The sequence below is a fragment of the Carassius gibelio genome, chromosome A7, assembly GCF_023724105.1.
Source record: "Carassius gibelio isolate Cgi1373 ecotype wild population from Czech Republic chromosome A7, carGib1.2-hapl.c, whole genome shotgun sequence".
Classification (NCBI taxonomy): Eukaryota; Metazoa; Chordata; class Actinopteri; order Cypriniformes; family Cyprinidae; genus Carassius; species Carassius gibelio.
The window spans coordinates 29,042,938-29,056,488 of record NC_068377.1 but is presented as its reverse complement, the minus strand read 5'-3'; the positions used below and the strand labels follow the sequence as shown (position 1 = coordinate 29,056,488).

The following is a 13,551-nucleotide window of genomic DNA, read 5'->3' as shown; positions in this document are numbered from 1 at the left end:
GATAATAATATAACTTACGGTTATAAATATAGGCTCATCGAAAAGATCTGATGGTTTCTCAAAGAAGTTTAGAAAAAAAGTCTGAAAGTCAAGAATATATGCGTGCAATTAAATTTATTGTGTATATACATTTATTTATAACTTTTTTATTCCTCCAGTAAAAAAAGTGACCTCATCAAAAAATGGGTTATTGCCCTTCTTGATGCGTGTTCTCTTTGTCTGTCCTCCAACTGTGATCTTGACAACTGGTTTAATGTTGACACCAGGGAGCTGTCTTCCCTCAATGATGCGCAGCCGTACCTAGATTCAACATACACTGAATTAATGTTTCTATAATTACAGTCATTGATGATGACATTATTAAATAGGAAATTAAAGCATCTTTGGATATAACCACCTATTATCCATCTATATAAACGTTTCTATTATTGTTCTTCTTATTATTATTATTAATGATATAAATCTTCAAGGACATGTCATCTTCATGCTGGAATCTGCCTAATTCAGCAAGCCACTATCAAATGAAAAATGTATTTACACCAAGAGTTTGATTAGATGCACAGCTTTTAACATCAAAAACAAAATAAAAATAAGAATTTTCTTCTTCCTCCTAAAGGTATTTATTTTTCTGTCAAATGATGGATTGTTTTGTTAGTCGGATCTTATTATTTATTTATATATATCATTCTGCAAATTTCTTCACAAATCATCCGGCTGAGATGAGAACTAATGGCTTAAATATACAGTACTTTAAGTATACTTTATGTATTTTCTTCAAATCCAAATTAAACTTTTCCTTATTCTTGGATCTGTTCTAAAAATTGTGCTCAGACATGTGTTTAATTAACATGCAGGATACATTGTCCTGCCTGGAGCAAATAAACCAATTTGAAACCAAAATACATTTTTGACTTACTTCACCTACTTTGTATTGCCACAAGGTGGCACTCTTTTAAAAGCAGACGTGCAGCATGAACATTTAAGGGGATCCAGTGGAAAAGGTTTAACATTTAATACAGATAAATATAATTAACCACTATTAATCAACTTATTACATCTTATTTTCAAGATATTTTTTGTTGCAGCATAATAACTGACTGACGGAGATATACAAAAACATTTATTTGAGGAAATATGATGGCATATGACATGACAAAGCAAACTGTGGCTTCACACACACACAAAAATACACACACATACACACCTGGAGGTCCTGTGGTTTGTCTGACAGGGGGGACTTGTTGTTGTTGCGTTTCTTTTTCTTAAGGCCATGGTTAAAGTTTGGTGGAGCCTTTTTGGGTGGTGCTGTAGGGGCCCCAGTGTCCTGTCCCTGGGGCCCTGGAACAGGTTCAGGCTCCTCCACCACCTCCATCATCAGCATGCTCTCAGTGTCCTCCTCGCCCATAGTGTCCAGTGAGAAAACTACATGTATACACAATTCAGATGAATCACATCACACAAATGTGTAATCAAATTGATGCAGCCCTCAGTTGACAACTACATTATTAGTGAAATCTATTTTAGGCATACTTTAACAGGGATCTCACAGCACATGTGTGTATGAATGGGAGCTACTGTATTTTCTGTGCTAGCAGACTGACCTGTAACTGTGTCCAGCTCCACTGGGGTGTGCTGGGCCTCTGGCTGTGGAGGAGGCTGGAAGATGGGAGCCATCCCTGGAGGAGGGATGTAGGAAACCTGCAGGGTTACTGTGGCCTGGAAGAGGGAACACAGATTGGAGATGTTTTGACATTTCTCAGAGAGAGTGAAGAAAAGAGCACAAGATTTGCAATGATGCAACAACAATATAAAAATCTGCAACAAAAATCTACTTCCAAAAACATATATTTGCTATTTGCACAGTTGTTTTTCAACACTAATAATAAGAAGAAATGTTTCCTGAGCTGCAAATCACCATATCAGAAGAAATTCTGAAGGGTCATGTTGGCATTACAGTAATAAATGACATTTTACAATGTAATATTAATATATTATATAAAATTATAATACTTCACAATAGTACTGTTTACTTCATATTTGATCTCTATTTTGTAGTTTTACCTCATTTAACTCTTTAAGGTTTTAAGAAACCTAATCATGCTGCTTCTATCTTTTGCTAGTCTCCTTGTTTTTTCCCTTTTCCCCTCTTTGTTCATTAATAGAGTTTTATATTTGTGTATCTGCTAAATGTCCAATTACCTAAAAGAAATACTTGATTAATTCTGAAATTATTATCAAAGTTCTAAATGAAGATGTAACTGTTTTGGGAAGGGTGGGAAAGAAAAGCGGCATGCAGGAGTTGTTTTTGAGATTAGACCGGCGGCAGGGTGATACCTTATAATGTACTTTCCTGAAATTATTTCCGGAATCAGCTATTTCAAGAGCACACGGATGAAAAGGAGCTAAGAAAACCAACTCCACCTTTCCTTCTCCTTCTTTTTGCTCCGAATCACTCAACATCAACCTACACGCAAATATACTCTTACACACAATGCCAGGAAGTGGCACTCTATTGTATAAGACCTAGCCTTGTAGTATTTCTTCTTAAATCACATGTGGGACAGGGATGACGTGAATTTATGATGGAAAATATTCTTTTCTGTACGGATAGGGGATGCTCAGAGTGTAGTAGACATGAAGGTGGGATGTTGCCACCAACAGGAAAGGTCCGAGCTGTATGTTGTTCAGTCAGTTAGCGTGAAAGTACATTTGATAGACGTTTAAGTCAGTGTAAACAGTGACGAACAGAGAAACGCACCCCTGTGCTGTTCCTTTTGGTGTCCACCAGGGACACAGTGAAAGTAGCAGCTAGGTTGGGAGAGTTGAGCACATCTCGAAGAGCGACCCGACACTCCCCCAGAAACCTGTAAAGATGCACAAAGGACTATTAAACAACTGTCATGCTATTTTAAGATTGGGATAATGCCAAGAAATAAAAATAAACAGTCAAACCGTTACTGAGCTTAACAGTTGTGGCACATGACTATGCATCTGACCCTGAATGACAGATTTTTCAATGTCTGGCCAGCTTTTCTAAAAATTGCTGTTCTTCTGTTTCATTTTTAGGCTCAGATAAGGTTTGAAAGGAAAGAGGAGACATGCTATACCACCCTGATGCTATATCACTTCCTGTGGGCATTCCCCTCTTCCTTCCTTTTCTTTCCCTCCTCTCCTATTACTTTATTCCTTCATTATACTGATAATGTTTCACCCAGTATTCAAATGTGTTACGTCTATATTGCATTCATTGACTATTTTCATCTCTGTAAGGTTTTCGTTTGTTTGCTCAAGTACCAAACAGACAAAACGCAAATAATAAAATAATGCTATAACAGATCGATGTTTTGGCATGTAGATTATTGAGTTTTTTATTTGAGTTCTGATTTAGTCCTTTAAAACATATTGGGTTTTGTCAAATAAATTGTCCACTACAGAAATGCAGACTTCATTACACTTTTTGCAACACAACGAGGAAAAGATGGTTATATTAAAAGATTTTATTGGTTCCATGTTTTAAAGGCTACAATAGACTGGAAAGCCTAAAACTACTTTTTAACCGTTAGGAGTCAGTAGGGCTTTTTTTTGAAGGAATTAATACTTTTATCGAAAATGCTTTAAGGGATCAAAAGTGAAAAGTTTATAATGGTACAAAAGATTTCTATTTCAAATAAATGCTATTCTGCCAAATGCTCCCCAGTTTCCACAATCATATTAAGCAGCACAATGTTTTCAACGCTGTTAAAAATAAGAAATGTTTCTTTAATATATAAATTGTAATAATATTTCACAATGTTACTGTTATTACTGTGTTTTTACAAATTAAATGCAGCCTTGATAAGAGGCCTAACATTTTAACGGCCTAACACGGTCCACACTAATGCCACTAGTCTTTAAACAATGGTGCATTCCTTGAATTCTACAGCTCTCCCAGCTGAATTGTTTCATGTTGACAGAGGAGTTGCTTTTGCGTAATATACGTAATATACGGGACACGTTCGTACACTCTTATGAAAAGTAAGAGAAATAGAGACAAAATGAGAATAAAAGACTAAGAGGCCTTACCTATTCCTGCCCATTTTTTCATGGTCCTTGACAACAACATGAATCTCTGCTGCGGATTCTAAAGGAACACCCTTCAAGTCCCACTCAAAGCCCTGAGAGAAAGAAAAGGGGATGATGAAAGGGAACAGAATAATGACTTGACAAACGTTTATAAATCTCATTATAGTAACAACAGTGGTTATATTTGCTTTATAAGTAATAATAAACATCCAATATTCTAGTAATATGCATGATTATAAGCAGCTAGTTAATAGTAAGAATAGGTCCTTAAAATAAAGTGTTACTGTAGCAATTAACCAACCTCATTCCAGACAGGATTGACATTATTTTTGATGACTTTGGTCTTCTTTTTAGTCCCTACAAATACAAGAAAAGAAAAGAAAAAAACACTAACATTTAAAAGTTTGATTTAGTTAGGTTTTTTTTTTTTGTTTTTTAAACAAATCAATACTTTTATTCAGCAACAATCCATTAAATTGACCAATGGTGGTGGTAGCGGTAGTGTATAGTAGTGTACGTATGTTACACAGTGGTGTAATGTAATAAAGTTACATTAATAATACTTAATAACACTAAATAACTTAAGCATTTTCTGGGAGAATCTGAACTTTACCTGAGTTTTTATATTACCATCCACTTTCACTTTTACTTCACTACATTTCCTAATTAAGATTTACACTTTTACTCCAATACATTTGCCCGAACCATATTTGTTACTTACTACAAAATAAAGTCGGAAGAACACAGACTGCAATGTTTGACGAATCAGTGGTCTGGAGCTTAAAGTTAGCCTCCTAAAAAACACCTTCGCTCATGTGCAAACAAGTCTGATCAGGTTTTTAAATCACAAGTAATCATACACTTACTGACTTTATCAATAGTGACTAAGGAAAACTATCCATCATACACTAGTACATGACTGAGGACCACACACGAACGTTACCAGACTTTCAAGTATTTCCACAAACTCATGTGCACCTTATTGTTAGAAGACTTTTGACAAATGAAAACAATGTGTTCTAAAATCGGCTGAAAATATCAAACATGTTTTACATCAAACATGTTGGAATGAAAGAGACTAAGTACAGGATGAAGTGCCTCTTATCTCAAACTCAAAGATATAAAATGGAAAAAAGAGTTAAAACTGAACACATCTCACTGCTCAAACTGTGTATAGAACAATTTTTAAAATGTATTTGCTCCTTTTCCATTTTGCATTTACTTGTACTTTTACTTTCAATACTTAAGTACGTTTAATATTTACAAAATACTTTTCATACTTTAGTACAATACATATCACAAAACTTTTACCCAAGTATATTCCAAACCTTGACTTCAACTTCTACCAAAGTCATTTTATCGTCAGTTATCTATACATTTACTTAAGTGTAGCTTTCAGATTCTTTATCCACCACTGATGTTAATTACATACACAAAATCCTTTTATGAGAATTACGTTCCTGAGCATTCCTGATATATTCAAAAACTTGATTTAGATGCAAGGTTGTAAGTTATTAAAATAAATCTTTACTTAATCAAATGCGTCACTGTTTAAATTCAGAAAAATTATTTTAAAACAAAAGAAAACTATTTGTTCAGGAAAACATATTGTTAAAAAATTGCATTTAAATACATTTATGCATTTAGCAGACGCTTTTATCCAAAGCAACTTACAGTGCATTCAGGCTATCAATTTTTACCTATCATGTGTATTATCAGAAAGGGTCATACGAGGACAGTGTATCTGACGTAATATTCTGCAGTGGCTGGCCTCCAGTAAATCCATGCTGAAAATGTTTTCAGTGAGAGGAAGATGGACAATGGGTACTAATTTCCACCTGACAAATACAGCTGAAAGATTTCCACAGGGACACTGATTTGGCTTGACATTGAGCCCATATTGGTGAAGGAAAATCTATGCTCATTTGTCTGATCTAATGAGCAGACAAACATTTTTCAAGCTGTTTTGAAACCTTTTGCTACAAACAGTAGTCACACACACAAAAAAGTATGCTACCAATAGTATGCATCCATGGTACGCATGGTGTATCCATTGTAACCTTCTAAATCACCACTGGTTTGTCATGCTATAAAGTGTTTCAGGCTGAGATCTCTGTTTATCTTCCTGTTTTGATTGGAGATTTCAAGAGGAGTGAATGAATCAAAAACAAGCTCCTGTGGCAGAGACATGCTCAGTGGCATTGTGGGAAAACCTCTTTGCCTGCCTGAAATAGACCTGTAGCCTGAAAACCTTTGTACAAGCCAGGAGAGGACAACAAAAGAATGAGGAAAACACTGGCATGCCATGACATCCTCCACCAAAATATTACGGAAACTGGATGGAATGTTCTTAACCATGGCCCTCAAAGTCCTGGGCTTCATTCAGTGTGCATTTCAAAACACATCAGATTGGAGTCCACGGGTGAATACAATCTGAGAAATAGTCAGGAAACTGTAGCTTTGATAAATATGAGTTAAAAATAACAAAACTGAGATCCTGGAGTTTCAGGCACGGTCTAAATACATCTATTCAATTTGTATTAAACACAAACTGGATGTGTGTCGCATACAGATACTGAAACAATTTCGGTTTTGCCATATTGTCAGCATTAACAAAACAAACTAAACAAAACTGTTGGTTGTCAGCAACGCTAACAGTCCACCCTCCTCTGTCAATACCTTTCATTTTAAAAACACTTGCATTCTGCACAAAGTCCATCAAATTCTCATGTATCTCTCTCTTGCACTGTCTGCATATCTTGTTGCTTACTCAGAACTCAAACTAAGGACTCTGGCAGTTGGACTGGGAGGGTAATTTGCATCTGTGATGTCTATAAATGGAAATGGTATTTGATACCATGCCTGAGGAAAAAACACTTACTGCAGCTAATTTTATGTCTTCCATTCTCATCCCCTCTCCCGAACATTCACATACAACAGAAGATACACGTGTACACACACGGAACCACAAGATCACTCTGAATCAGACTAATCACAAGTAAAATAAAAGTATTTCTAACAAATTACAGGAACTAAATGAAAAACAAATAAGAAAAAGACACAGATGTGACACAATCCCAAGACCTGATGCAGTGACCTATCCTTGTTCAACTCAGAATAAAGGCCAGAACACCTGATTTTCCTTCAGTTGTTAGGTGTCATTGTTTATAGAGAAGATAGAGTGACTCTAGAGTAGAGTGCGTGTTTTTGTCAGAATGAGGGGAAGCCTTTTCACATGACAAAGACGTGGAAAAAGAGATGACCATCCGTAATGATTAGAGGAAAGTCACAGCTGTTCCATGTCAAGATAACATATAAAATGCACAGATAAGGGGATTAAAAGAATCTTTCAATAAAAACGTAAATAATGTAATCAACACTATTAACTAGAAAACTTTGTTGGCATTAATGGAAGTGCACTGGCATGGTTTAAATCATACTTATATGACCACCATCAATTCGTAGCAGTGAATAAAGAGGTGTTATATCGATCACAAGTGCAGTATGGAGTACCTCAAGGCTCAGTACTAGGGCTGTTACTCTTCATGCTTTACATGTTACCCTTGGGAGATATCATCAGGAAATACAGTGTTAGCTTTCTCTGTTATGCTGATGATACTCAGCTCTATATTTCTTCACGGCCCGATGAAATATACCAATTTGAAAAACTAATGGAATGCATAGTCGAAATAAAAAACTGGATGATGATTCATTTTTTACTGCTAACTTCTGAAAAAAACAGAGGTGTGAATTATAGCACCTAAAAACTTGCTTGTCTTAGACTTGATGGCTGCTCTGTCAATTCTTCGTCATCAGTTAGAAACCTAGATGTGCTATTTGATAGCAATCTTTCCTTAGAATGCCATGTTTCTAGCATTTGTAAAACTGCATTTTTCCATCCCAAAAAAATATCTAAATTATGGCCTATGCTCTTAATATCAAATGCAGTAATGTTAATCCATGCGTTTATGACCTCATGGTTAGATTATTGTAATGCTTTATTGTGTGGTTGTTCTGCACACTTAATAAACAAACTCCAGCTAGTCCAAAATGCAGCAGCAAGAGTTCTTACTAGAACCAGGAAGTGTGACCATTTTAGCCCGGTTCTGTCAACAATGCACTGGCTCCCTGTCAAACATCGTATAGATTTTAAAATCTTGCTTATTACTTATAAAGCCCTCAATGTTTTAGCACCTCAGTATTTGAACAAGCTCTTGTTACATTGTAGTCCTCCTTGTCTGCTGTGTTCTCAAAACTCAGGCAATTTGATAATACCTAGAATATCAAAATCAACTGTGGGCGGCAGATCCTTTTCCTATTTAACGCCTAAACTCTGGAATAACCTACATTGTTCAGGAGGCAGACACACTCTTGCAGTTTAAATCTAGATTAAAGACCCATCTCTTTAACCTGGCTTACACATTACACTAATATGCTTCTAATATCCAAATCTGTTAAAGGATTTTTAGGCTGCATTAATTAGGTAAACTGGAACTAGGGAACACCCAAGGTACTTGCTACATCATTAGAAGAATGGCATCTACGCTAATATTAGTCCATTTATCTCTTATTCTGAGGTCGCCATAGCCACCAGATCCAGTCTGTATCCAGAGGGTCACTACAGTCACTCGGATCCAGCCCTGAAAGACAGCGGAGACCAGGACAAGAGCCCCAGATACAGATCCCTTGTGAAGACCTCGTCTCAGATGACCACCGGGACAAGACCACAGGAAATAGATGATTCTTCTGCACAATCTGACTTTGCTGCAGCCTGGAATTGAACTGCTGGTTTTGTCTGGTCAGAAGAGAACTGGCCCCCCAACTGAGCCTGGTTTCTCCCAAGGTTTTTTCTCCATTCTGTCACCGATGGAGTTTCAGTTCCTTGCCGCTGTCGCCTCTGGCTTGCTTAGTTGGGGACACTTCATTTACAGCGATATCGGTGACTTGATTGCAAATGATTGCACAGATACTATTTAAACTGAAGTGAGCTGAATGATTACATCACTGAATTCAGTGATGAACTGCCTTTAACTGACATTTTGCATAACTGACACACTGTTTTCCTAATTAATGTTGTTCAGTTGCTTTGACACAATCTTTTTTGTTTAAAGCACTATATAAATAAAGGTGACTTGACATGATTTAACAAAATTGAATCAAGTATGAATGAACAGATAAAACAAATGAAACTCAAAACAAACTCAGTTTTGTTATTGTTATCCTAAACGGTTGTTAATTGTAATAAAACTGGTATCAAGTAAAATATAAAAAAATACATGAAAATGTTCAACAGAAATTAGAAAGGTTGCATTGCCACCACAACGGAAAATGATAGCTAAATAGAAATATAAAAATACAAACATAAAATTACTAAAACTATGTAAATACAAAAATACATTGAGGAAAAAAAACTAATTCAAAATATGCTAATAATACAAAAATAAAACTGGAGCAAATGAATGAATGAATCAACTATATAACCAATGTAGCACCACGAACAATACTACTCTCTGAGGGGGGGGGGGGGGGGGGCTTGGTATCCAAAAAAAAGTATCCAATTGAAATTTAGAAAATTTCTGTTCTCCTTGATATTTTCCAAAGCAGTGTGCCAAGTGCTAAATAACACATGGAAGGAACTACATTGTTTCTCTCAGCATCCTGCAAAATAAAGTCATACTCAAATAAACCTCATCTTTCTTAACTTTACTAACATCTTTATTAGCTACTGTTTACTAACTTAAAATATTTCTGTTTTAATATATCTTCTTGTTTTGTGAACATTTAGACAATCAAATAGAACCATGTTTAAAGAAAGAAGAGGATTTTGTTGCCATGGATACTCGGAATACAAAAACACATCCAGCTCATCAATCCCACATGCTCACGAACGCATGTTCCTGTACATCCCTGCGCTGGAACAGGAAACATGGAACAATGAGAGGAACTGCCACTTAGTTTACGAGGTAGTCTTAAACTAGCGTCCGTCGCATTCATTCATTCAATGCAAAAACTAATAAAATAATGAACCAAGCTCAGATCTATCCAGAAATCGTCTAGATAAAGCATTTTGCACTGATGACTGATCTGAAATGACCTTCCGTCCTAGAGTAAAATTATCAAAACATTTGTTACATTTCTCCCTTTCAACAATCAATGTCAGACTGACTAAAAAAAGGTCCCGCTAACTCGACCTCTTTCAATCTGTAAACTAATAATGTTAGTAAACAAATGCAATTTTGCTATACTTGTTTGAGATTAAAATGATCTATAAATAACATTCATGTACCCAACAGTCTAAATGACTGAAATCTGCATTCACCTCACATTTGCACCAGTTTCATGAAAGATCTTGCTTTTTCACGCCTTGAGCTGGACAGGCAATCACATGTTTGATGTCATCTCTTACCTCTGAAAGTGATGCTTGCAAGTGGGTCACTATGCCTCTCCCCTTTTTCTACATTTCTCAGATTGGTCGCCCTCTGTAACAAACACCTCAACATACTGCCTTGATGCCCAAACTCTCCAGCAAGAAGCAGGCCAAACTACCATCAGACCACAAAAGAAGGAGAGATCCCGGCAGGACCCTCACAAAGGTTGCTCTGAAGATAACCGTGTCTTGTGATCTTTAGGTCCAAAGCTTAAGATGGGTGTGATGTCCAAAATGGAATGTATCGGGGGGTTGTAAATGTCCACCACAATCCTAAAAAACAATTTCTGTTTGCGTCCTTGATAAAGGGTCCGAACTGATAAATGTTATCACAATCTTCACTTGCAAGCACTTCTTACATGTGTACACAGAGAATGTCTTGTAGGAACTTACGGAGCCAAACTTACTGTGGACCACACTTTCCTCTCCATTTGACCCAGCCCATAACTCAAGAGGAAATTTAAACATTTCCTGCAACTTGTGCTTCACTCTCATCATCTCTCTTTTCTTTATAACTTTTTAATTGTAATATAAAACATTAAGGAATATAAAATCACTTTACATTTTAAAAACGTGTATAATTCAGTGGACTTTTAAGAACATCATCCTGTGACAATTAGTGTAATTGTGTATAGTGTAGATTTAATGGCACTAGATTTAATTGCCTACAAAAATACTGAAATCCCCTCATCTATGCATTTCCAAACCTTGGTTAGAGTTATTTTATTATGTCAGTATACTGTACTTCAAGAGTCTTTGCTGTCTCTGTGTAGAGTTCTTACTTGTTAGCTGATATTTCCAGGCAAGGAGCACCACCTACTGCCATGACTCAGATTTCTGAAGCCTGAACACATATCTTCCTGTCTCCTAAAGCTTGTTTTGTTTTTACATTAAGATACATTTTTCAACTAGCTTAATATGCAGAAGCTTCACTATCGCATCACTGCATAGGCATAACTGAAGATAAAAAAGATTAGGCTAGCTTACTCATTAAAAAAGATTTAAAGTTCTTTTAATACAGGTTTATTATACAATGAATTGTATGCCTGCCTATAATTAAAATTATTAACACTGCAATCATCAATAAAAAAGCTTTAGGCCTATTTCAAGCACCGACTTTTTTTTTTAAAAAGAAGAAGAAAAAAATTGTTTAACACGAAAAAGCCTATGTTTCTTCTCTTTATTTAGTTTTTTTTTTTTTTTTTAATAGCCTATGTTCAGGCCACAAGAGAAATGTTAAGGGAGTAAATTTTAACATTTAGCTATATAGGCTACCATTATCAGCATATGAAGTAGATTCGTCTCGTGTCCTCTCTGAGAGAATATGGACCGTTAATGCAACATTAGACGCCTAAAGCACAGTTTCTAGTGAATCTTGCGCAAAGTTTTCACTTTAACATAGCTATCTCTGCTTGTGTCTGTACTGGTATATGTTTGCCTCATGATTCAGTAACAACAAACCCTTTATTGAGCAAACAAACTGCATTACCAAAGAAACACAGAGGGTATTGACCCTGAGGGAGACTGAGCTGTACATCCGTGTGGTTGGGGGGCAGGAAAATATTAAAACAACCAGCTGCTTGATCAGTCAGGATCAGACATACTGTACACTACCTTTCAAAAGTTTGGGGGTGGTAAGATATTCTTTTAATAATTTTGGAAAAAGTCTCTTATGCTCACCAAGGCTGCATTTATTTGTTCAAAATACAGCAAAACAGTACTATTGAGAAAAATCATTACAATTTAAAATACCTGTTTTCTATTTTAACCTATTTTAAAATGCAAGTCTTCTATTTCTATTATATATATGTTTTATTCTCTTTGTCAGATTTGTCAACATCAAATGAATGTGAAATGCCCCTTAGATCCATCTCTGATGAATTATGGGTCCCTAAAAGCTTTGAATCTAAAGCAACAAGGAGCCCCACATTGAACCAGACTGTGATGACACAGCATCTCTTAGAAACACTGAGCAGATCTGCAGCACTCTTTCATATACACACATATTCCAAGTGCAACTGGACACCCATAAATATACACAAGAGTGGGACAGAGAGACTGCAACTGCTTTGACAATAACAGCCTGATTGATGGAATGTGCAAAGGAGGAAGACTGACAACACGACAGTGAGAGAAGACAATGACTGTGATTGTGCAGAAAAGAAATTGGTATTCTAGCAAACTCTCTACAACATATCTTTCAGAAAACTGCTCTCTCATTCATCCTGGTCTGGCCCCTACCTTCATAAGTGACGGTGCAGTAGGTATCGCTAATGTCCTCATCATGCGTCAGCACATTCTGGGCACAGAGAATAAATACCCGGAGCATGGGTGGACAGTGGTTATGGCAGGATCCGCTACTAGTGACAACAGCAGCGCACTGTGGTCCCACACAGAGATGGACCACTGGGGGGGGTTGGGGGGGTCTAGATCCCAGATAAGTCCCAAAGAATCAGCCTGGTTTTCACTCCAAGACTAGAAAATGAAAAGAGATGACAGAAAGAAGATAGTCGAGAGAAGTAGAAAGAAAGTGAGAAAAGCTCTGCCACAGACTGCACGTTTAGGAGCACAGTCTGATGGGACGGTAGCTGGTGTGGTTGCTCTGCTCCCCCTCTTCCTACCAGACTGCACACACTCACACACAGCTGGCTCTAAAGCCCCTGACTCATATACATCTCCTCTTAAAGGGACAGGATACTTTTGGTGTCTATGCAACTATTACTCATATTTTTTTGGAAAGTTGACTCTCACTGCTATTCATGCCTCTGGCAAAACAGTAAGGAAGATTTAAGTACAACTGGCATTGCACAACACAGTATCGATTTATAAGAATCAAACCTAAAATAATAAACTAAACTTAAACTTAAAACCATCCTCATAATTTACACCTTCTACTTTATGACCTTATTAAGAATGCGTGGTTCTAATTTAAACAATTGAAATTGAGTGTATTAACATTCCTCATTGTGAATTTGTTATTTCTAAAACAATGGTACATTGATATAATCTGTTGTCAAGTAAATTAGCATTCTTTTTTTCAAGTGTCACTGATAGTAAACTAG

General features: G+C 36.4%; 1 protein-coding gene across 5 annotated transcripts in view; it reads right to left on the bottom strand.

Annotated features, from left to right (window-relative positions):
• Window positions 1-12,992, bottom strand: part of LOC128017095 (dysferlin) — a 68,337-nt gene extending 55,345 nt beyond the window's left edge. For 2 of the 5 annotated variants that reach the window (XM_052602285.1, XM_052602283.1), the window contains exons 1-8: window positions 10,469-10,905; window positions 4,364-4,419; window positions 4,063-4,154; window positions 2,759-2,864; window positions 1,602-1,716; window positions 1,205-1,422; window positions 172-300; window positions 19-81 (exon numbers count right to left, since the gene is read on the bottom strand). In XM_052602285.1, coding sequence (XP_052458245.1) covers window positions 19-81; window positions 172-300; window positions 1,205-1,422; window positions 1,602-1,716; window positions 2,759-2,864; window positions 4,063-4,154; window positions 4,364-4,419; window positions 10,469-10,562 — 873 coding nt within the window. In that variant the 5' untranslated portion in view covers window positions 10,563-10,905. Of the gene's footprint in view, window positions 1-18; window positions 82-171; window positions 301-1,204; window positions 1,423-1,601; window positions 1,717-2,758; window positions 2,865-4,062; window positions 4,155-4,363; window positions 4,420-10,468; window positions 10,916-12,730 lie in introns of those variants that run through there. The other 3 variants (XM_052602286.1, XM_052602284.1, XM_052602282.1) reach the window with 3 other exon arrangements.
• Between the last annotated feature and the right edge of the window lie 559 nt (window positions 12,993-13,551).